Source organism: Tachysurus fulvidraco, chromosome 18 (assembly GCF_022655615.1).
Source record: "Tachysurus fulvidraco isolate hzauxx_2018 chromosome 18, HZAU_PFXX_2.0, whole genome shotgun sequence".
In the NCBI taxonomy this organism is placed as follows: domain Eukaryota; kingdom Metazoa; phylum Chordata; class Actinopteri; order Siluriformes; family Bagridae; genus Tachysurus; species Tachysurus fulvidraco.
The window spans coordinates 12,667,678-12,690,012 of NC_062535.1; the positions used below are offsets into that span (position 1 = coordinate 12,667,678).

A 22,335-nucleotide genomic window follows, 5' to 3' on the forward strand; every position below is an offset into this window, starting at 1 on the left:
TTACTCCTAGAACACGTAGTTGTGTGTGTGTGTGTGTGTGTGTGTGTGTGTGTGTGTGTGTGTGTGTGTGTGTGTGTGTGTGTGTGTGTGTGTATTTGTGTGTGTGTGTGTGTTTATATGTGTGTGTTGCTGAAATTTTTGAGTGCTTTTTGTTTGTTTGTTTGTTTTACCTTTCTCTATCAGGGGAGCGGAAACTGCTGTCTGGCCTCAGACAGGTCGTACTGGCACTTCGCACTCTGTCCAATGATGGCTGAAGGTCACTGTGGAAGGAAGGAAGAAAGAAAGAAAGAAAGAAAGAAAGAAAGAAAGAAAGAAAGAAAGAAAGAAAGAAAGAAAGAAAGAAAATAATAATAAACAATGACAAATTGTAAAAAAGAATGAAGTAAAATAGAAAAATTAAACAAACAATAATTAATAAATAGAAAAACAAAGAAAAAAATGGATTTGTTTTTTCAGAAATAAGGAAGAAAAATGTTGTACAGAATAAAATAATCAAAACAAAAAAGCAGTTAAGAAAAAATGAAGAGATCAAGAATGATGTGAAAAATTATTTTTAGAAAAATAATGAATACGTTTTAAAAAAGAAAGAAAGAAAGAAAGAAAGACAGACAGAAAGAAAAAGAAAGAAAGAAAACATTAGGAGCACTTATTAATAGATTCTTATGCATGTGTACATGGATCAGTTTACCACTTGGCCACTGAACAGAGTGATTGTTTAAACCACATATTTGGGGAATGATTCAATGTGGGAGCGTTATGAGCTGAGCCAGTCACTCAGTGTAGAGAGCTTCTGCCTCTAACTGCCAACTGCCTCATTAGTGATTTGGTTCTGTGCCTTTTTCTTCAGCCAGCTGGACGGTTCACAAACTGGGTCTGTAGGTGCAGGATTTCGACACAGACCTCTAGTCATCCAACCCCGCTTCTCTTTTCCTCTGTTAAGCCTTCTTCATTTTTACTAGCTTGTACTACTCTGAAATCTTCCACTGTTAATGCTGTGTAAAGTTCTACAAGAACAACCTGGATCCAGCTACAAAGAACATGGATGAAGTCACTGTAGGGCCCAGATATATGTACCCCCCCGACACACACACACAATTGTGTATATATGCTAAAATAGTGAAACGTGCTACTTCACATTTGTTTTCAAGGCGCTTACCTAACGCTGACCTCATCTGTAAATCTGAGCACACGCTGTGGGGCGGGGCTACGAGGTGACACCCCACCCCCTTCTAGACGCCGTGTTGATTTGCTCTTTAGGCACGCGGGCAGGGTGGAGCTTAGCATGGGAATAAAGAAATAAACAGAAAAGAAAACCATGCAAGAAAGCCAAAACAAAAAGACCAAACTTTAATGTAGATGAAACACGACAGCTTGTAAGCAGATTAGAGGATTTTGTTTCTCTGGGCCAGTTGTGGAAATAGACTGGTCGTTTATATTAAGTGCTAAACCAAGCAACAGGGACAACACATGAGGATATTATTTTTAATACCACAGTACAGTACAGAATCACATCTTACCTGTAGATGTCTTTGTGAATGCCGTTCACTAACAAGGGCATCTTTGGGGGCAAAGTATTACAGTGTCTAGCTAAATTCCTACCAAAGTTAATGCACAGAAGGGCACGCAGTCAGAAGGGCAAAAAAACATGCATTAGTGAAGAAGAAACAAACATGCAAGTTAGATATGCATAGAAAAGAAAACTGAGCGTATGGAGAGTTGCATGATGTAGTGATTTTTACCTGGGTTATGCTTTGTTGTGATTTTTATATAAGATTTTGCCTAATCAGCTAAACAAGTTGGACAAATAACAAGAGTGTGCCTGGGATGAGAAGCTCAGGTGGCAGGTTAACGGTAAAGAATGGTAGAGCTGATCTTTTTATTTGGTATGTGTAGTTAAATGAAATATGTTTCTAAGATTTTTAATGAACTTATAACTGCTGTTCATGCTGCTCACTGAAAACCTCACCTCTTGCTGTACTACACATATTGGCCTTTTGCAGACAGATTAATTAGCTTCACGAACTGTGTGCAGGTGTGTGAAAAGAAAAAGTGCACTGTAAGGCCGGAAACATCTTGTGCTTACAAAATACACAGTTGCTAATGTCTGGAGTAAAGAGAAAAATAAAAACACTGGCCAGACTCAAATATCTTTGATGTGCAATGTAATGAGAAAGCAGCACAACTTATAGATTTCCAGGGACATGCACACCGGATGCTACAGTACATCAGACACTTTCTTAAAAAAGGATAGAAAATAAAAAAAGAAGTCATGACCTACATGTGTAGTAAAAATAATTGGTTGTATGTATTTGATGTACTAGCTTGGAATGAGTTATTACATCACACTAGCTACGATTTCTTACACTGGAGGACATTTCACAATGGTTAACTGAAAAGAAGTTATTCAAAATGTGAGTAAACTCAACTTGAAGATAAGCTTTGTTTCAACTTACAAGTAGACAAGACAATGGATAGTCAGGTTTCCAGGAAACAATACACAGGCCTGGGCAAGATATTACAGCTTTCATTTGCCTGGTGTGCTAGTTAATATATTCATGATTTGTCAATACTAACTGTTACATTTAAGTTTGTTTGGTTTCGAGTTTTGAACATCATATCGCTAACGAAGACGGGTGTTTCAGAAGATGAGTGAAAATGCATTAGATTTGAATATACTGAAAGTGAAGTCCACTGTGATCTTTCTAAGTGTTACCTGTTTGTGTGCAGGCACTCGGCGCTCCCGCCACGGATTGATCTGTGCATCTCCAGGACCTCACTTGACATTCGCGACACAAAACCAAATTCATGGAAATGGCAAACATAAAGTCAGTCAACAGAAATACGAAAATGGCAGACAGAGGTTTAGAAAACACCATATTAATATTGTAGAAGCATAATGTGATGTGGCTCAATGGGATGTTAGTCTTATTAGTATAATTAGTAGCACAGAAACAGGTTTGGTTATATACACACAGGTCTAAACGACTTCTGTGGTACACTAACAATACTTATCAAGTATACTGGAGAGGTTGCTCTTAACCAGAGCAAATGTTATTTATCTAATTTATCTCACTGAGCAGTTCAAAAATGGGGACTTGCTCAGGGGCCCAGCAGTTGCAGCTTGGTGGTCCAAGGATTTGGACTCATGGCCTTCTCATCGGTACTTCATGAGAAGTTCTGAGCTACCACTTTCATTTGCTTGTAGTGTTTTGTAGTTAAATGTTTGTCATTGGGACGGTATTCCTCAAGGGTACATGCTGGGAACCTTTGTGTTGTGGATCTAGAGGGTGTAGTGTACCATTAAAGCTTGTTTATGGTACATCTTCAAACCTAAAAAACTGCTTTTTGTCCTTTAACTCTATGTTTATACTCTGATCAAATAGAATTTTTCTTTTTTTTTGCTAATTATGAGTGTATACTAGTAACTGTTATTTTTACATTTTTAACATTAACATTTTTTAAAGTGTAAAGTTTTCATTTATATTTATCCCAAATTAGCAAGCCAATTTTTTTTGTATTTTGTCAACATTGTGTTGATAGGATTAAAATAATAAAAAAAAAGAAATTGAAATGCAATTTTAAATTTCTGCAATTAAATTTTTTTTCTTTTAACGTTTATTTATTGACGTTTTTCATGTGCTACAGAATCGCATCTTGCACATACATTATACAAATATTTGAATGATATAATACTATTTTTGAAATTATATTTGATAGTCACTGAAAATCTATTGAAAAATTTGTATTATTGTTTAAAAAGACTGAAATATGTCATTGTGGCAACAAACTTCTTTGTTGTTTTCACAGAAAATGGCTTCAAATAATGCTTTATATCGAGTTTTTATTCCAAATCAGAGAACATATGTAGACTCCCCAATGTTTTGTGTGTCAAATTGTGGTTTAGAGAGAAAAACTAATGTATTTAAAGTACCTGTCCTCTGAGTAGTCGTAGTCTGAGTCTCCGGATCGGTGTTCCTGGTGTGGATTATTGTAGTAATGAGTGGGTGACTGGGAATGATGTCGTTTCTGGCGAATTTCATCCAGACTCCTGGGAAGAGGGTGAGAAGGACAAAAGAGTGAGAAAACAATACTACATATCCCTAACATCAACTGTGAGCTTATAATTTTTGTGGTTTGTTTGCTCGATCAGTGACTTGCTCAAATTCCTGTGAATGCTCAGATTCCTGTGTGTTCGATGTGACTGCATTAGAATCTAAATAAAGGTTGTGTAAGTCTTTACGTAGGGAAAGTAACTCATATTCACATTAGGATTGTGCATGTGCTTAAGTCGATTTACGGAGGTCCCCTTGCAGATTCTTAACATCATTTGTCCTTTTTCCGGCACATTCTAATACAATATAATACAATTTGGGTTTTTTTTGTTCTATGAGCCGATTATTGATGGAACATACAACTTCATGAAGGCACAACCTGGAATTGTAACCTGTTTGTGTTTGTGGTACGTAGGCTATTTTATCACGCTATAAAATAACTATTTGGAATTGATGTTCAACTGAAATTTAGGCCAATGTGTCATTCTGTATGAACCTCTCACTATGCCATAGTAACTCAGTTCCGATTACAGCCTCTTATGCCTTATGCATGTGCTTATACGTTAGATGTGTGAGTGAGAGTGTGTGTATATAAGTGTGTGTCTGTGTGTGTGCATGTATTAGAGGTTCACCTCTGCATGGGGACATGTGTGTGGCGTGAACGTCCTCTACACTGGTCTTCTCTGTGTGGGGAGACAGAGCGAGAGCGATGCTGAACAGCTGCCTGCCTCTCGGGAACCGTCAGTGTGCTGTACTTCTCCCTCTCTCGGGAGTTCCTCTCTGCTGCTGGTATATCACACACACAGACACAGAGTTCATAATTCCATATTATTAATACCAAAATATTAAATATACATACACTGTCTCGGTTAAAGAGATCAAACTAAAACTACCATGCGTGGGGATTGTGCCGAACTACTGGCACAACTGCTGAACTCTACAACATGCCAAAAAAAAAAAAAAAAGGCAAAAGGCCTACATTTTTAATTCCTAATCGGCTCATGAAACTGATCTCCAATCCAATTCCCACACTTGGCTTAACTCTTCAAGACATCGCTGAGATTATTTAGCCAGAATAATAAGCATACTGTGAAGCTTAAAGCTATAGCAAATGAAGGTATGCTATATGCATGCAACAGAACACAAAATTAGCATTGTTGTCATAAGGCCTGTATCAGAGTGCATTAAGCCGTCTGTTATTTCTGCTTAATAACATGAGTTCTGCCAGCTTTATAACACTTCTAGGCCTTATGAAGATGTTGTAAGTGGTCCTAGTTTTCATGCAGATTGTGAGTGTTTTCTCTGTGGTTTCAGCTTCATTACTACAAAAGCCCAGCAGAGGGGGAGAGAGACTGACCTCATATCTATTGAACGACAAACGGATGACAAACCTAATTCATCTGTAAATCTGGATTAGTGCTAAAGACAAACCACTCTAAAAATCTCTAAAGTTGGAGTTAATAATTGACAGAAATGAATAGATAATTCTACTGTATTTTCGTTCATAAGAATGAAACAATTGTGTTAGTTCAGTTTCTAATATAATCTGTATACAGCATATAAGGCTGGTTTCCCAAAAGCAATTGACTTTCTGTAATGAATCTGATGTTCTCAGGTCTTTCTTCGCTCTCTCTCATCCTTTGGTGGACAGCTACGGCGTGATTACGGTCACTGTGTGACCCGCCCAACCCACCTGAAGACACTACTGTTATAGCATCATCATAATCAGTCTCAATGATGCGATGAGATCCTGAGATACACACACAGTATATAGTTCAACAGCTAGAAAATCAGCACAGCATCACACAGGACACAATGTGCAGCCTGGAGACTGCACGCGCAGCACAGTTCATTCCGCTCAGGTCTATTACAGTTTGTTAGGTACGACAACCTTGTAGCTACGCCGATGTAAAAAGAAATAAAAATCAATCGAAACAAAAAATTTTTTTTAAAAGAAATTACTTTCTTTTATCACTATTTTTTCAACATTGGTTTCTTAGTGAATGTGGTTTCCATGGTTACTGTTTGAACTCAGCTTTACTGTGAATTTGCTATTGTGTGTTCAACGGTTGTTTTGTCGTCATAGCAACAGATAAAATACAATCTTTAACCAGTGTTGTAAATAGCTGTCAATATGGCCACAAAGATTAGCTACAAGGCAGCTGTTTTAAATAAACTGGCAGATATTTATTGTTCCGCTATTTCTCCCGCCAACCAGACATCTTAACACGCACGGAGGAGATCTGCTATATGCCCTATTCTACATGCATTAAACATGCCTGTGATTGGCTAACGTTGCTGTGATTGACAGAGGCGAAAGTGATCACAGGTCCTGGTCATAGATGGCTGTGGCATCACTGGGACTTTTCTTGATATACAGTGAATTGATCGAAACATACGTCACTAAAGAATCCTGTTTATACTAAATAATAATGCAGAGATTTCTGACATTTAGAGAACATAGAGAACACATTAGAGAGAAACATATTTGGCCTGTTTTTTTTTTTTTTTTTTTTTTTTTTTTAATACACAGATGTTACACTCACTCTGTAACTTTTTGCTGGGGCTGTCAGTGTGGACATGTCTGCGAGGAAGGTACGGCGAGGGTTGGGGAAGAGGGAGAGAGGAAGCATCATGGGTCTGCAGCTTGTACCAGTGCGGCTGATCGTCCAACAGAGCCGTTTCGAGCTCGATCAGGATCTGCAAAATAAATTAATTAATGAATAACAAAAGTCTCTTACTACTATAAAGCGAATATATTTCATGAGAATGTTTAAAAGAAAAAACATATGATTTGTAAAGCGGAAAAATATAAAGAAAAAAAAACTGACTAGAATAAAGTTAATCAAGTTATTATTATTAACCCAGATAGAAAACTAATCTCAACTAATTTCTTGACTTTTCTCTATGGAGGATGTGGTGTAAAACACACCTCTCCGAGGAACTCGCTCTCCTCTTCCTGCGCTCTCGGCTGGTCCCACACGGTGATCTCCAGCATGCGCTCTCTGAAATCCCTGCGGTGGACGTGTGAGTAAAGGAATGTCTGGTTCCACCGTGGCTCCGAGTTCTTCTTCACCGTCTTCGTCCTCCTCTTGCTCTTGTCGCTGAAAGACAATTTGTGCCGACTATGTTCAGCATTGTGTTTCTTTGTCATCCCACACTGGAGTTAGTGCCTCGTATAAATAACAAATTCTTAAAGCCCTGATTGTCTAATTTTATAAGTATTTCTGTAGGCTTGATAAACATATTCCTAGAATAAATTTTGCATCATCGAATGTAAATGGTGATATCAAACCTATTTAACCACTTGAGCTACCACTGCCCTGGTCTCCTTGCTCTCTGTGATGCACCAAGTGTTTGTTCATAAGCTGCTAAAATCTGAAAGTTATCTTCAACCACTAAAGTTCATTGTAATGTTATGAACAGCCGGAAAAACACACGTCTTGCACCGAAAGCAAGCGGATTCCAGACTCGTCTTCGATCAGACTTGTGAACATAAAATTTGTTTATTGAAGTCCATTCCCATTCTGCCGGAGTAATTGAACACCATTATTTTAACACCACAAGTATTTTTCACATAAAGAAGTAAATGTAGTTCACCAGAGGAACATAATCTCAATCGTAGCCTAAATAACCAGAACGTTCAAGTTTACACAGTACTAAATAACTTCACATATATTCCTACCTGCTAGGAAGTGTGAGCTTTTTAAAAGCAGGGAGAAATCTTGAAGAGATTACTATCTAATCCAATCGGTTTTTAATCTCATTTGGGATTTCACAGTACATATCACAGAATTTTTTTTTCTAAACTATATCAACATTAATTATTGAATAACGCTCACCTCCGATCAGGAAGGAAGTACATCTTGACGTAAGGGTTGCGCGGTCGGCCGTCGGGTCGAGAAGGCAGGTCTATGGCTTGTAACACGTTGACGATAAGCTGATGGCCCACTTTGTCATACCACAGTTTCACCTTGTTGAAAAAGGATACATACAAACAATATAAATATTTTCACCTCAGTAATGAATCCAGTGTAAAAACAGAACTAAAATTAGAAAATTGAATCTGTTGAAGTGAGAAACATCTTTAAATTAAAAATAAAACTGTGTTTATCTTGGCATACAATAAAATTGAAAATAAATGTTAAACAAACAAACAAACAAACAAACAAACAAACAAATAAATAAATAACAATAAAACAGTAGCCTGTTTTATTTGTTTCTACCTGTTTCCTCACACAGAGTCTAGAAATCAAAAAAATTACAAATCCAAATATTTGTTTTAACTCAAACATCAAAAATCTAAAAAGGCTAAAAAACATTTTACATAAACAGTTTTATTATTAAAACATGTCTGTCCTGCATTTACAGATGTGGCTGCAAACAGCAAAGTTTTGTGACTGACATGCCACTTTTAGGCTAAAGAAATAAGCCATGTTGTGAAGAATTTTTATTTTTTCTTTCAGCTGCTCCCTGTTCAGGGTCACCACAGTGGATCACATGGACCGCATATTAGATTTGGCACAGGTTTTATCTCGGATGCCCTTCCTGACATATCCTTCACATTTTATCCAGGCTTGGGACCAGCACTGAGAGTTAACTCTTCAGTGGCTGGGTTAGCTCTCTACCCAGGAATCAAACCTGGGCAGCAGCAATGAGAGCACAAGATCCTGCAGCTGGACCACCAGGAGGCCTGATGTGTGAAGAAAAAAGCCACGATAAACTCTTTTGTTGGGTAAACACTAATGGCTAAACTGGATTAGCGAAATGCGATCTCCAGACTGCTCAGATTCCTGCTGCTCCTTCTTATTCCGCATAACGTCTGCAAGCCGATGGACTAATAAACCACAGATATGAGCATGCCACAAGGAGTAAAAATGATGCTCTGTCGTCCATCATAGTGAGAAATTAGTGACTACTAGCATCCCGTTGTGTGCTAGTTTATTAACGTAGCATTGCCTTCATTTTTCAGTGTGAATGAGAATAGATAGATGGAAATAAATTATTTATTGCTATTAGTATTTCATCAGACAAACCAATATTTTGCACTTGCTCTAGCATTAAATGACCAAATAGCAAATATGCTCGAATGTATAATTTTATTATGACTATTACTTATGATCATTTCTCTACATTTAGTAAGATATTGGCTCAGATTTGTTAATTCTGCCACAATTCAACACAACAACGTTTGTTCCCTTACTGTCTTCAAAGGTCCACACACCTTTGACCGTAGTGTAGAGTTGTTATAATGTAAGTGATAATTTAATGTTATGTAAGATAACAAGTGTTTCATAGACAACGTTAAGAGTAACTATAAAAGGACAAAAAAGTACAACGTGTTGTTCCTTTAATTAATGTGAAAATAAAGTAATATTTGGTAAATTGCTTTAGTATAAAAGAAATAAAACCCTTACTAATAAAACATACTGACAGATAACAGCAACATACTGTGTTGTTACTTTAATATTTAAAAAAAAAAAGATTTGTAAAATTGATGTAGTATAAAAGACAAAACAGATTGTTTAGCTTTTTTAATTATTTTCCTAAAACAGCATGTCGTGCCTTCTTCGGGTTATAACTTTATATATCGTTATTAGTTTAGTGAATTTTACCCACAATTATGTTGCAATTATCTTTTTTTTGCTTTTTTCTGGTCTTTGATCTCACCCTGCAGTGCTTGTATCATTGTCATCTAGACTCTCTGTCACGTCCTTTTGCCTCATGTTGGCTAAAAGACGATGTCATTTTAATTATTTGGTCATTATAAAACATTTTCTGTGATACAATGCTAGCATGCATGGCTGGTAAAAGTAATCATCTTTGTTCTTGTACTTACTAAAAGCTGGCCTGGAAGGTCCTGAGGCAGGTCTCTCAACATTCCCGGACTGGTGGGGGACATGACGGAGATGGAGGGACGGTCCACCTTGTGGGACTCATCTATAGAACTTGAACCAGCTAATGTGAAAGAAAATAAAACAGTGAGTCAATCAAATGTTATTCTAAAGTGAATACAGTATATTGCTGATATGTTGGAAATGAAACAATTGGTGAACAAAACCTACTAGATTCAAGAGGTGGATGTGACTTGTCTGGAATTCTTGGCGTGTCTCTTTAAAAGAACACATTTTTAACAGACATTAAAAATGATGGGTTTCTTTACACTTACATCAGCGATCACACCTACCGGGAATTTTGTATTAGGAAATAAGGTGAAGTGTCAGGTTCAGAGGGATCGGTAGCTAAGCAGTGCTAATAAGCTAACAATGCTACTGAAGGTTTGAGGTTATGACAGGGTCAGGCATTATGAACAATGGGAGCAATATGATGAATCTGAGCGCTTTACTTACTCATACACTCTAAATTTTCGGAGGACATTATTGGGAAGAACACGATGGATGCATCTTTTACATGCAGCAGAAAAGCAAATCAAACTGATGTCAAGTAGACATTAAACAAATTTCACTAAATCACCAAATATTATATATCTGCACAGCCATGTCAGTTCATTTGATACATGTTTTTTCTACATGTAGAGCCTTGCGCATTTACATTTATTCTAATTATGAACGGCTTGTTGAAATGATCCAGAAATGATAGAGTAAAAGGCACAATGACACAAAACTACACATATACCTGAAAAACCAAATCCATAATAGAAAGGGAAAAGTTTGAGGAAAGACAAACTTTAAGCATAAAACAAAGATTGAATTACGATAGCTAATAAATTAGCAATACAGTAAGCTCAGTAGATACGGTAGTACATAGAAAAATGCAAATGTCTGTAATAGAAAAACTTTAAGTAAGAAACATAGACATGGCCACAGCATATGAACAGACAGCTGAATCTAAAATGATGAACAGGACATGTGAACACAATCAGGTAGCAAACCAATAACATGGCAGAAAGAACAAAACTCTGACAACTGTATTGAAAATACATGAAAAAATGAGGCTTACCCAATTGGCCTTGAAACAACTATTTCTACTTGAGGTGCAGACTGCGACTCTAAAATGATGTTGTATACTTCTTTCTTGGTTGCTCCAGGCAACGCCTTCCCATTCCATTGCAACACCTCATCACCTGAAATCAAAATGCCAGTCAGCCAAACTGCCATCTAACGTCTAAGTGTACCATCAAACCGAGGAACATTGGTTAGCATATAACAAACAAATATTTAATAAGAATGTTAATAAGATGCATTAAGCTTATTGGCAAAATGAGTTACTCAAATACACATTTTGAAAAATAATCCTCACCAGCTCGTAAATGGCCTACAACGTCTGCGAGACTTCCTTTTTTCACTTTGGTGATGAATGCCCCGAGTCTCCCGGTCGCTGTAATTTTTCCACCGACCACCTAATGACAAAGAAAAATGTGCTTGATAAGTTCTACACCTTCTACACATCACACCTTGAAAAATGAATGGTTTTGGATTGGTGAGACAAAACATGAATGTTATACTATTCAGTGCAGGTCAGGTGACTAGTCAAATGGAGTAAACTAAGCTTGGCCTTGTACTTAGATCTCACCTTTAGCCCGAGCAGAGACCCAGCCTCCCGAGGCATGGCCGAGCGCTTGCTCAGAGTGATGCGTCCAATCAAATGATCTCCCTCCTTTGATGGTTGCCATGTAACAGGATGCTGTGGGGAAATGGAATGGTGGTTTTCAAACCCATTAATGATGGACGCATTCTCGATAATGCGCACACACGCACACACACCCACCCACACACACACACACCACACACACGCTTTAGTAAAAGCACTGTCCATAAACAAACACTATAAACATCTACTGTATCAGAGCTGGGCTGAGGAATTTGTAGAGTTTGTAAAACACAAGTAATCAGAATAGTGCTAGAGTCATAAAGCAGTGGCATTTGATTTCTACTGTACCAGTTTATGAGTCCCAGCTAATGCTTTTACAGTAACATGTTATCAAGCATTTAGAGCATGAATGAACATACACTGACACTAACCCATGTTTAATTATAAAGTCGTCTACAATTTTGTTGTCATTAATCGGTTCCTTGAATTTTATGAACGTAAAAGTCTTGTAAGAATTCGATTCACGTCAGAAACTACCAAATTTAAAGGTAGGGTTGGGATTAGATTAGAAGTTGTATCTTTTGTTTTAAGACTTTTCATTTTATCATATACACAAAACTCAAAGAACCAAGAGCAGCATTTTCTACAATAACTGATTATATACCTACAGAGTACTTCTATTTTACAGTATACTGCTTAGTAGCTTTACCTGAATAAATGGTTAATAATTTATTACTAACTCATTACATCTAAAATGCTTGACAACCATGCTTCGCACTTGAAACAACATTTATACAAAATATTAGTTGGCTCAGCCAATCCAACCTCCAGCCCATCAAACACACCAACCTTATTCAGGATGCCTTTATTCAAAACAAGCTGCCCTGTCCAAGATATACATAAACACACTGTTTGATTAAACTTACATGCCATACAGTGGGATCTAGAGGATGGCAATCCCAGTCACCTAGAGAAAGAATAACAAGAGATTTAAGCACTTATGTACGTCGCTCTGGATAAGGGCATCTGCAAAATGCTGTAAATGTAAACGTAAGAAAAATAGAAGCCTTTATTTTGTCACATTACATACATTACAGCACAGTGAAATTCCTTCTTTGTATATCCCAACTTTGGAGGTTGTGGTCAGAGTGCAAACATGTCAGCCATGATACAGCGCCCCTGGAGTAGAAAGGGTTAAGAGCCTTGCTCAAGTGCCCAACAGTGGCAGCTTGGCAATGCTGGGGCTTGACCCCCAATCAACAAACAACCTTTTGAGCCTGCACTGCCCCAAAAAGGGCAAATTATGCAGAATTCTGGTAACTCTGACTAGTAAGCCACTGAGACTCCATTAGCACTACCTATATTAGAGCAGTGGAGTCATTGTATGTGCTATACTGAAATGGATTGTTGCCTTGTATGTAAACTAAAACAGCATCTGGCAGCACACGCTCTTAGAAATGCTGAGTATTTGAGGATTAGAAAAGGATGTGGCATCATTGGCCCTCAGCAAAGACCAAATTTGACCTTTGAATTTAAAGCACTTACTGTCAGATCTTGTGTGATCAGCTTTGACCTAAAGCAGCAATATAGGAGAATGATACACAATGGATTCCGGATGGAAAATAATATTAGGAAGACTTGGAGCAAGACATGCTTCCTTATCAACATAATCCATCCATCATGCTGCACCAGGGCATAAATCAAACCATATTTGAAGATGGCCAAAAGTAACTAAGGACACTGATGAGCTACAGCCACTCCAAATGCAAATAGCCACCTCACTCAGAGCACAGGTACAGTGCTAATATTCGGTCTGTACAGGATGAATCATGAAGCTAAAAATGATTTAAAAAAATTTATCTAACAGATGGAGCTTCCATGAATCAGATCTCACTTGCAGATGGAAGGTGTTTTGGTATTCAAACCTTCACTGAGTCTACAGATTCCAACAATAGCATTTAATGGTCAAGCTTGAAACTAGCTTAGTAAAAATTCACCATTATGTACCAAAAGTGTAGCACTGGGTGGTGTGAAACTAACTACACTAAAAAGTGGGGAATAATTATAGACTTAAAAATCTGTTAAATGACATGGTAGCCAACATAATTCCCAATTTTATAGAACATTGCAAAAAATTCCAGAAGCTATATGTGTTTGTGGGGCTTGAACAGTTTATTCTAGTTCATTTTTATTCAGTGGAATTTAAAGGGAAAGGGCACTTTTGGAGAAATTATAGGCATGGTTCTCAGACAAATTTTAGGAATGGGAAAATCAACAATCTAAGGAACTCAGAGTGAGTTGATTCCTAACCATCCATAAAGTTACATAAGCCAAAAGCAGAAGACTTCCCCCTACCTTTTTCGCTTATGCTCTCAACATCTTCACAACTGGTATACTCAGGTGTGGACCCTCCTTCCTCTTCTGAACTGCTAATGGACATCTGCCTTTTGTTGAGGCCTCGTTTGGGCTTGTAAGCACGGGGAGGCGGTGGACGGAGACATTCTGACTGGTCTGAACTGAGGGAAGAATCTTTCCGGAAGCTTTCGGCAGCTTTCTCACGTTTGGTCTTGTGCAGCAATGCAACTGATCCAGGCTCCAAATAGCCTTTGTGGCCCCAATCCTGTCCATCCCTGAGGTCTTGGGAGCCCCCGGGGCTCATGTGAGAACCACTGTGACCCTGTTTTTGAAGGGGTACAGGTCCCCCACCAGCACAACCCCCCACGGTCCTGTCCACAGAGTATGCCCGTTGGTTTTCATGTAGTGCCTTGCGGTTTTCATTGCCCGCCACCCTCCTGCTTAGCCGAGTGCCTGGGGTCTCGCAACCATCTTGAGCCAGGCCTACTTCATTGATGGCCATGTCACTGTGGTGACGTTCTTGTCGCATTTTGGACACTTTTGCATGCATGCGCATCTCTTGTTCTTCTTTCTGAGGTTTGACAGGGTAGCGTGCCAAGTTGGGGTCACTACAGTAGCGATTTTGGTATTCCTCTTCACGCCGCTGTCTTTCCTGCTCCCGTTCCTCTTCTTCTTTTTTCCGCTTCTGGTCAGGGTGGGCAGTGTTTCCAGAGTGGTCATATTCTTGGGAATGGCCTTTTTCCAGACGTCTGTTGTCTCGCCTTTCTCCTGGAGCACGATCATCTAAAGCCTGACCAGACTGCCTACCTGATCCCACTCTCCTCTCACCTCTGCCGATGACCTTGCCATTTTGCTCATGTAGGGACACTGGCCTCTTCCTATTGGACAAGAGAACAAGAAGTCTGATAGTATGAAGATGTTGTAGGGTTCTACATATCCCCAGCTTATACTTTTTGTAAAATATCAAAATACAGTAGGGGAGGTCACCAATCAAGTAGCAGATTTCAGGCATGTTTTTCAGGCAGTTTTTCCATGTTGAACAATCAAATTTAACTTAACCATCCATATATTAATAATATGCAATGCTAAACTGAGGCATAAATAGAGTTTAATCTTAAATAAATGACCATCTGGCACCTTAACTTATCAACCTTTGATAAAGCCGTTCTGCAAAAGTCAACAACAGAGAGGGCAGAACCCCCTTGAAAGCAAAAACCTAATAAATATTCAAGCAATTCTTGGAGAGCAGATTGTTCATTACAAAAACATTAACTGAAATAAACAGATTTCGTTTTTTTCTGAAAAGATACAAATACAGATACCACATATATTATTGTGAACATCAATTTTGCACTTCCAATTTAGGCCACACCCACCTCTGGTTTGTAACAAATACAAATATTTGGAGCAATAAACACATACTGATAAAAATAGTACTATTGCGTTGCAACCCCGAAATGTAGAAATAACAAAAGAAGTCTTTCTGCTCTGACAGCTTCATCACAGTCAAAGCAAAAGCAATAATATTATTTTGTAATAATGTTTAAAACATGATTACAACCAAAACTAATAATATAGCTCACATTCCAAATGTAGGAAATATTTCTGCATAAAAACAGATTTTGTTGCATATTTGATGCAGAAATATGACAAGTCTACGTTCAGATGACAAGACTATTCTTAGACGCTCTGATCCCTAGACACTCACAACAAATAGTGAATGACATTTTTCATGACTGTTATACATAGTTCATAATGTATCAACATTACAAAAGTGCACTAGCATTCTTCTCTCATTCTTCATACTTCTCTCGTGGGGGTTCACTCCGAGCTCGTGAGACTGGCATGATGTCCGCTCCCTTGGTCCGGTCAATGGCTGGATGGGCGTTGTTAGTGCTAATGGAGTTAGCTCCAGTTTTAGCCTGTGACCTGGAACGTAGCTTCCCGTCCCGGTCAGCCTCAGGGCCGGCCACGCTCAGAGGCCTGCCTCTTGGCCCTGATGAGAACCATTCTCCAGATTTAGTAAGGATCTCCTGCTGCTTCCTGCACAGGTTGCATACCCACATCACCTGCCAAGAGACACGGAGTAGGTGGTGCTGAAGAGATCTTTATTTTTCAGGGTATACAGGTAACTAATGTAACTAACCATTTGGGTGATTATTGTTCTATATAGATGCAATGCTATTCAGTTTACACTTTGTCTTTATAATTTTAAACAATAACATCAAAGTGGGTGGGTTGAACTGAACAGATTTAAAGCAAACAAGAAAAAACAGATGCACAAACCAAACACTGGCAGACAACTGGCAGACATGTACACATACATAGTTTTCTACACATTTGCACACACTATAGTTTAGGTGAAAATATGCAGGTTTTAGCAAAATTATCATTTTTCACATTTCTTTCATTAAATTAATTTTTTTCTCTCTCTCTCCTTCCATTTACAACATTAATAAGAACTCTCCGGTGGTTCATTAAGAAGATGGATGACTCAGACTTCCTAAAATACCTAGGCCTTGACGATTTCTCTTCTTCCCGTCTTTGTCTGAGTCTTTCTCTGTCTGCAGCGTGGAAACCAGCCGAGCTCGATTAGCTGCTGTTGAGGGTTAACGCAAATCAAACATCTCCTGCATGGTTTTAATGCTTGTGGGGTTGAAAATGTGAATTTCTAACATATCAATCTCACTTTAGACTCCTTTGTACAGACTCCTTAGTAGAGATCTAATCTATTGATCGTGTCTGTAAATCCAGTCCAGATTACTGTTGCTCCACACTGCAGTTAACAGGCTTTAATGAGCATATTTTCTTGTTCCTTGTCAATATTGTGCCTTTCCAAGTATAACCAATTTTAAACTCTAGACAGCCATGTCAGCAGTCAATCAGCCAGTATGACTCTGCAATCCAGTGGCATCCCTTTCCAGACAAGCCGGTATCATTACATTTAGGCACCGATATGGATATTGGTATCAACTATCGGTTCAATACCAAGCTCGTTTACCTGTACTTTTTTTTAATGCATATAAAACCACATCCGATATCACAAGATGTGATGTAAGCCTCATTTATGGTGTTCAGCCGCTGAACAGATGACACAAAATGACTCTGAACTAGAATATCTGATCTTTTTCACTATTAATGATTAAAGCAAAGCAGACTGCTCTGAAAATATAAAAAATATTAAAAATCTAAAATACAATAAAAAATTAATCCGACCCGATAGACCGTTCCTCACAGATTTCATAGTATTGCGATGATAGATATTAAGGCAAAATCAAGCAAATTTGGAAGAGCTTGCAATTTTTTTATTTATTGCAGATTTTTTGAAGATATGGGCCGAGACGTGTTTTGCGTGACATCACCACAGTGTATATTCAGACATTAAGTCCTCTGCAATTTATGAAAGTTGAACATGACATGACTATAGCTTTCATAGAAAGTCAGTGCATATGAATCCCGAGTTTGCGATTTATCCAATACAAGAGATTTTTCCACAAAAAATTCTGTTCAGCGAGAACTGAGCACTAACAAGTCACAAGACACACTCACCTTCTCGCCCTTTATCACAGATAATGCCTTTACCATAAAACTGAATGTTAAACTAGAGCTAAATAAAATATTTCATCGTGCCTCCTGTTTAATTCATGCTAAGAAGGTTACTTATTTCACTATCAGATTGCGACTAAGTACCTAAAAAAGATGCTACTGTATCAGTGCATATTTATTGCCAATCAAATGCAGACAAACTGGAGGGCTGGAATCATATCTGATGCTGTAAAAAAATAGGAAGTTCCTCTTTAGCAACTTTGAGAACAGGAATCTGAGGACTAGCTCATAAACAAGAAGACTATAAAACTTCAAGCAGAGCGCAGCTGCTCTTAACAAATCATGTAAATCAATCTTTCAGCCTGGTGCCCATCTAAATACTACATGATGTCAACCATCAATTCTGCTATGAAGAGTACTTACATGCCAGTTGCCTTGTGTTCATCATGGTCAAAAAGGTTGAATTCATCAACAGAAATAAGAAAAGAACAAATAAATATCTCTTTTTTGCTGGATTGTTTGTGTTTCGATGTTGCTTTAAAGAGATGGAGCCTGTTCTAGGACAATATGGGGGTGGGAGGAAAAGAGAGAGAGCGAGAGAGAGAGAGAGAGAGAGAGAGAGAGAGAGAGAGAGAGAGAGAGAGAGAGAGAGAGAGAGAGAGAGCATGATATAGAACATTTTGCTCTTATTGGATCCAGTTGGCCTTGTTCCAGAGTAATCTGAGGTAAATCTGATGTCCAGAGGCCTACAGCTGTCGCCCGACCAGAGATACCCTCACAGAAAGGATTAGCAATCTGCGCTAATCCTATTCCACTGCCTAGCATTATGGCTAGCCCTTATTCTATCTGCCTTCCCATAAACACTTCATAAGTATCCAAGCATGAAACTGTTAGAGTAGGAGTCTGCACTGAATGTTTCCTTCTGTCATTTATCAGACGTTTAAGACATTACACTGTAAATATACAATGCTCTTCTAATCAATCACATCGCTTAACACGTTAGTTTTTTGACGACTATCAAGTGAAATGTGTTAAGATGAACATTTTTAAGCTGAACGCCGTATTAACATGTAACTGTGCAACACTCGGGCTACATCGCACCGCTCTTTGTTGATTATTTACCTCTAACACTGCAGTGTGTCATGTTTTTTCCATAGAAGGTATAAATACTTTCAGACCATATCACTCCACATGATTTATTCATGATATGCGATAAAGCATCATTGGGGTTTGTGTGTGTATATGAGTGTTTTTGTATGCTAGCATGAGTGTGAATATAATTGTTCTGGTTTCCTGTGTGTTAGTGTGTCAGTCACCTCCTGCTTAGCTGAATACAGCTCTCCATGGTAACCAAAACAGGAACGGAGAGAGAAGAGCGGGTGTGTAAGATAGACAAAATGACTGTGAGGAATAAAGAGAGAGAGAAAGAGAGAGAGAGAGAAAGAGAGAGAGAGAGAAAGAGAGAGAGAGAACCGAAACCGAAGAATCAAGAGACAGAAAACAAGTCAGCAGGTTCGAGTGGAATAAAACGGAAGCGTGTAGAAAGAGAAGGCTCCATATTAGATTTGCAGTGGAAAGCGGTGTCTAAATGAAGGCTCAGTGGAAATAAGTCCAGGGCTTGGTTAGGAGACCCAGAGAGGAAATAAGCAAGATAAAAATGACTGCCTCCTTCTTGGAGTTTGACAGATCTGCTGACACACAGTTACTGAATCATACTCCTGAGACACACCGATTCAGAGAGTCTGCACATTTTCAGCTACACCACAACTTAAAACACAGAAGTAACAGCAAAAGGAAAAGTCTAGCTTAGGGATATTTAAGTTAAAATGGTTAAGGACTAGTTACAAACAAATGTCTTGTTTACAAAAGTCCAGATCAGCAACTAACACAACTGTAAATGACGACAACAATTCCATTTTAACCGTTTTACTAATGGGACTTTTTTAATCAGCATAAACAAACAAATTATTTTAACACCGCAAGTTTAATATAAAATTAGTCAGTACACTGTTGGCTTTCAGTGTGTTTGAAAATTTTAGTGGTTGAAGCTGTTGGCACCTTCTAATTTTAGATGACCACATATCTGTTTGATATCACCAATTCATGTGAAGCTAAAAACATTTGTGTGAAAAAAATACAAACAATTTTTAACCTTCCTCTGTATATATTGCACCTAGTTGGCTAGCTGAAAGATTCTTAAAACCGCACATGACACGGCAAAGACATTCAGTGCTGTATATGGAAACGACATAACAAGCGCAAATTTAAGTTTTTGGCCTCTGGGGAAAAATATTATCCATTAGTTAGTCTTTAAACATCATCAATGAATTTATGATGCTGTCTAAATAATTTACTGTACACAAGTATGTGTGATTGGATGAAACTAGACGATAAGATCTGTCATCATTAGACAGATTTCTTAAGGTCATTCATCATTTGGTCATCATGTGGCTTGACTTTATTTTTTTTCCAATTACTTTTGTCCTGTTTAAATAAATCACTAGTATTACTTTGCCGTTTGATTACCCTTGGACTACATATGTCATCATCACAGGCAATTTTTTTTATTATGTTTATTAACAACACAACAGACTTTAAACCACATTATAATGAAAGTTTGAATGTTGTTTTAAATTCCACTCTAAACATGAATACAGAACACAAATTTGGATTAATGCTACCCAGACATTGATTTGTAAACTAAGCATTAATTCTTTAATAATAGGACCATTTGGGGTTATGTCACAGAACATTAAGGAAAGCCTTAACCAGAATCCTTTTTATTACAGTATATTCTGCAGATTTTCAGCTTTAGTAAAGCTTTCTCTCATGTTCGTCTCATCTTAAGACCTAAAGAGTGTTAGAATATAATGGATATGATGTCTAAGGACTACCAAAGTAAGCTGGTTCGCTAGCTGACTAGCAGTTTGAAATATTGAGGACAAGTAGATATTCTGTAATTTTCAATAATTGGAAACAAGAGCTGGATGTCTCTCCTGCTTGTAGGAGGTGGTCAGTCATCCAGCTTGGGAAATTCCTGGAGGGCATTTATTCACTTATCTTCAAAGAAATGCTTTATCCTAGAGAGTCAAGGTTACTACAGTAGGTGTGTGTAAAGTTTCTGTACTAAATGCTTAGAAAGATATAAAATCATCCAAATAAAGTTTGGGAATTAAAAAGTGAGATCATCAACCACCAACTGGTTCTTTATAGCCAATTCTTGCTTTTAATCTCATATCTGTCTTTATATTTTAGATACTCTTTCCTTTTTTGCCTATATTTTGCAGAAGTTAATTAAATTTTTACTTCTTTGGCAGTCAAGATATATTTTAGATTTTTTTTTTTTTGTGTAAATTAACGAACAGGGTTTTATACCACATAGGTCAATTTAATGGTTCAATGGGAATTCCGAGTATGTTTAGAGGCTGTGGAATGTCTATCCTAAAGTACACTCAAAGTAATCGGCTGCCTCTAGAAAAAGTGACTGAGCTGTGTATTTCTGCAATAATGAGCCACCAGAGTGTTGGATATGACACCATCTGTGAGAAAACTGACCGCTGGTGGTGTGAAGAAATGTGGCATATGTGGTTTAAGTTCAGGCTAAACACTTCAAGCTAACGGAATTTAACAGAACTCATCACTCGATGGCTGACTCTGTGACAGCAAGGGCGCTAATAAGGAACTCCCGTTGCTTGGTTCAGACAATTTACCTCAGACTGGGAAGCAGACATCAAGTTGAGGGTGTAAGATAAAATTACCGAGCGTTTAACTGATGCTAAAGTTTGTATGCGACCATTGATGCTAGCTGACAGAACAATTTGTTTTAATTAACTTTAATTAACTTTTAATTAAAATTCTGGCACACACACACATCAAACATATAAAACACCCCCCACACACACACAGAAATTTGATATATACACAAAGGAAAATAAAAACACATGAAAACGTCACAGGTGCACAGGGAGTCGCAAGTGCCCATTGGATTGCAGGGTAAATTTGCTGAGAGGGAAAAAGGAAATCTGTCTACACCATATTCCCACTGGATTGTGCTATATATTCTGACTCATGATCCCTAACCCCCTGTCCCCTTAACCCCATGGCATGCCCGGTGCAGTCCCAGGGCACAGGCAAAGTGCAGCAAACATGCACATTCTCTTGTGAGTTAGTGGCACTTTTTTTGAAAGTGTTATAATTTATATAAAACAAAATTATTACAATTATTAAAAAAATTATAAAAACAATTATTATTATTATTATTATTATTATTATTATTATTATTATTATTATTATTATTATTATTATAATTCCTTGTTAACATCTAGAAATTGTACTCCAACGTCCTTTCAACTAAAGTGCAACCAACTGATAATGTCAGTATAAACATCTGACCAATCGGAATGCCACCCCGTGCCCATCGACCTCTCCCTGTTGGCTGTCTCAATAGCAACGGCGGCACATCTCCATGGCAACGGCCACAAGGAGGGGAAGGGGCACTCGGTCAGCTAAGGAAGGGATAACTGCGCTCCATGCAGAGACTAGAATACCCAGGATTCCTTACCCTGTCCTTCCCTATGAGACACTTTGCAGGAGCAAGAGACAATGGGAGGAAAATTAGTCACATTTATAGATATATACAAAACTGTGAGTAAAAGAGGCTGGTACTAAACTGTAAGACAAATAAATCATGGAACATCGAAATCCGTGAGAGATTTGAGAGATGTTAAGTTTCTGAACTTACCCTCAAACTTACACACACTCGCACACCCACACACCCACACCCACACCCACACACACACACACACACACACACACAAACACAAACACACAC

The 22,335-nt window shown here is 38.0% G+C and overlaps 1 protein-coding gene across 15 annotated transcripts in view; it reads right to left on the reverse strand.

The window, feature by feature from the left end:
* The window catches only part of rims1b (regulating synaptic membrane exocytosis 1b), a 52,434-nt gene that overhangs the window by 15,288 nt on the left and 14,811 nt on the right, over positions 1-22,335 (reverse strand). For 5 of the 15 annotated variants that reach the window (XM_047803351.1, XM_047803359.1, XM_047803357.1 and 2 more), the window contains 17 exons: positions 22,066-22,086; positions 15,765-16,027; positions 13,959-14,836; positions 12,530-12,570; positions 11,586-11,696; positions 11,313-11,412; positions 11,013-11,136; positions 10,118-10,164; positions 9,892-10,010; positions 7,895-8,025; positions 6,985-7,156; positions 6,599-6,752; positions 5,746-5,802; positions 4,685-4,838; positions 3,932-4,048; positions 2,714-2,776; positions 171-260 (listed from right to left, as the gene is read on the reverse strand). In XM_047803351.1, the coding sequence (XP_047659307.1) occupies positions 171-260; positions 2,714-2,776; positions 3,932-4,048; positions 4,685-4,838; positions 5,746-5,802; positions 6,599-6,752; positions 6,985-7,156; positions 7,895-8,025; positions 9,892-10,010; positions 10,118-10,164; positions 11,013-11,136; positions 11,313-11,412; positions 11,586-11,696; positions 12,530-12,570; positions 13,959-14,836; positions 15,765-16,027; positions 22,066-22,086 (2,642 nt within the window). Of the gene's footprint in view, positions 1-170; positions 261-1,156; positions 1,417-1,517; positions 1,596-2,713; positions 2,777-3,931; positions 4,049-4,684; positions 4,839-5,745; positions 5,803-6,598; positions 6,753-6,984; positions 7,157-7,894; positions 8,026-9,891; positions 10,011-10,117; positions 10,165-11,012; positions 11,137-11,312; positions 11,413-11,585; positions 11,697-12,529; positions 12,571-13,958; positions 14,837-15,764; positions 16,028-17,927; positions 21,382-22,065; positions 22,087-22,335 lie in introns of those variants that run through there. The other 10 variants (XM_047803353.1, XM_047803352.1, XM_047803361.1 and 7 more) reach the window with 8 other exon arrangements.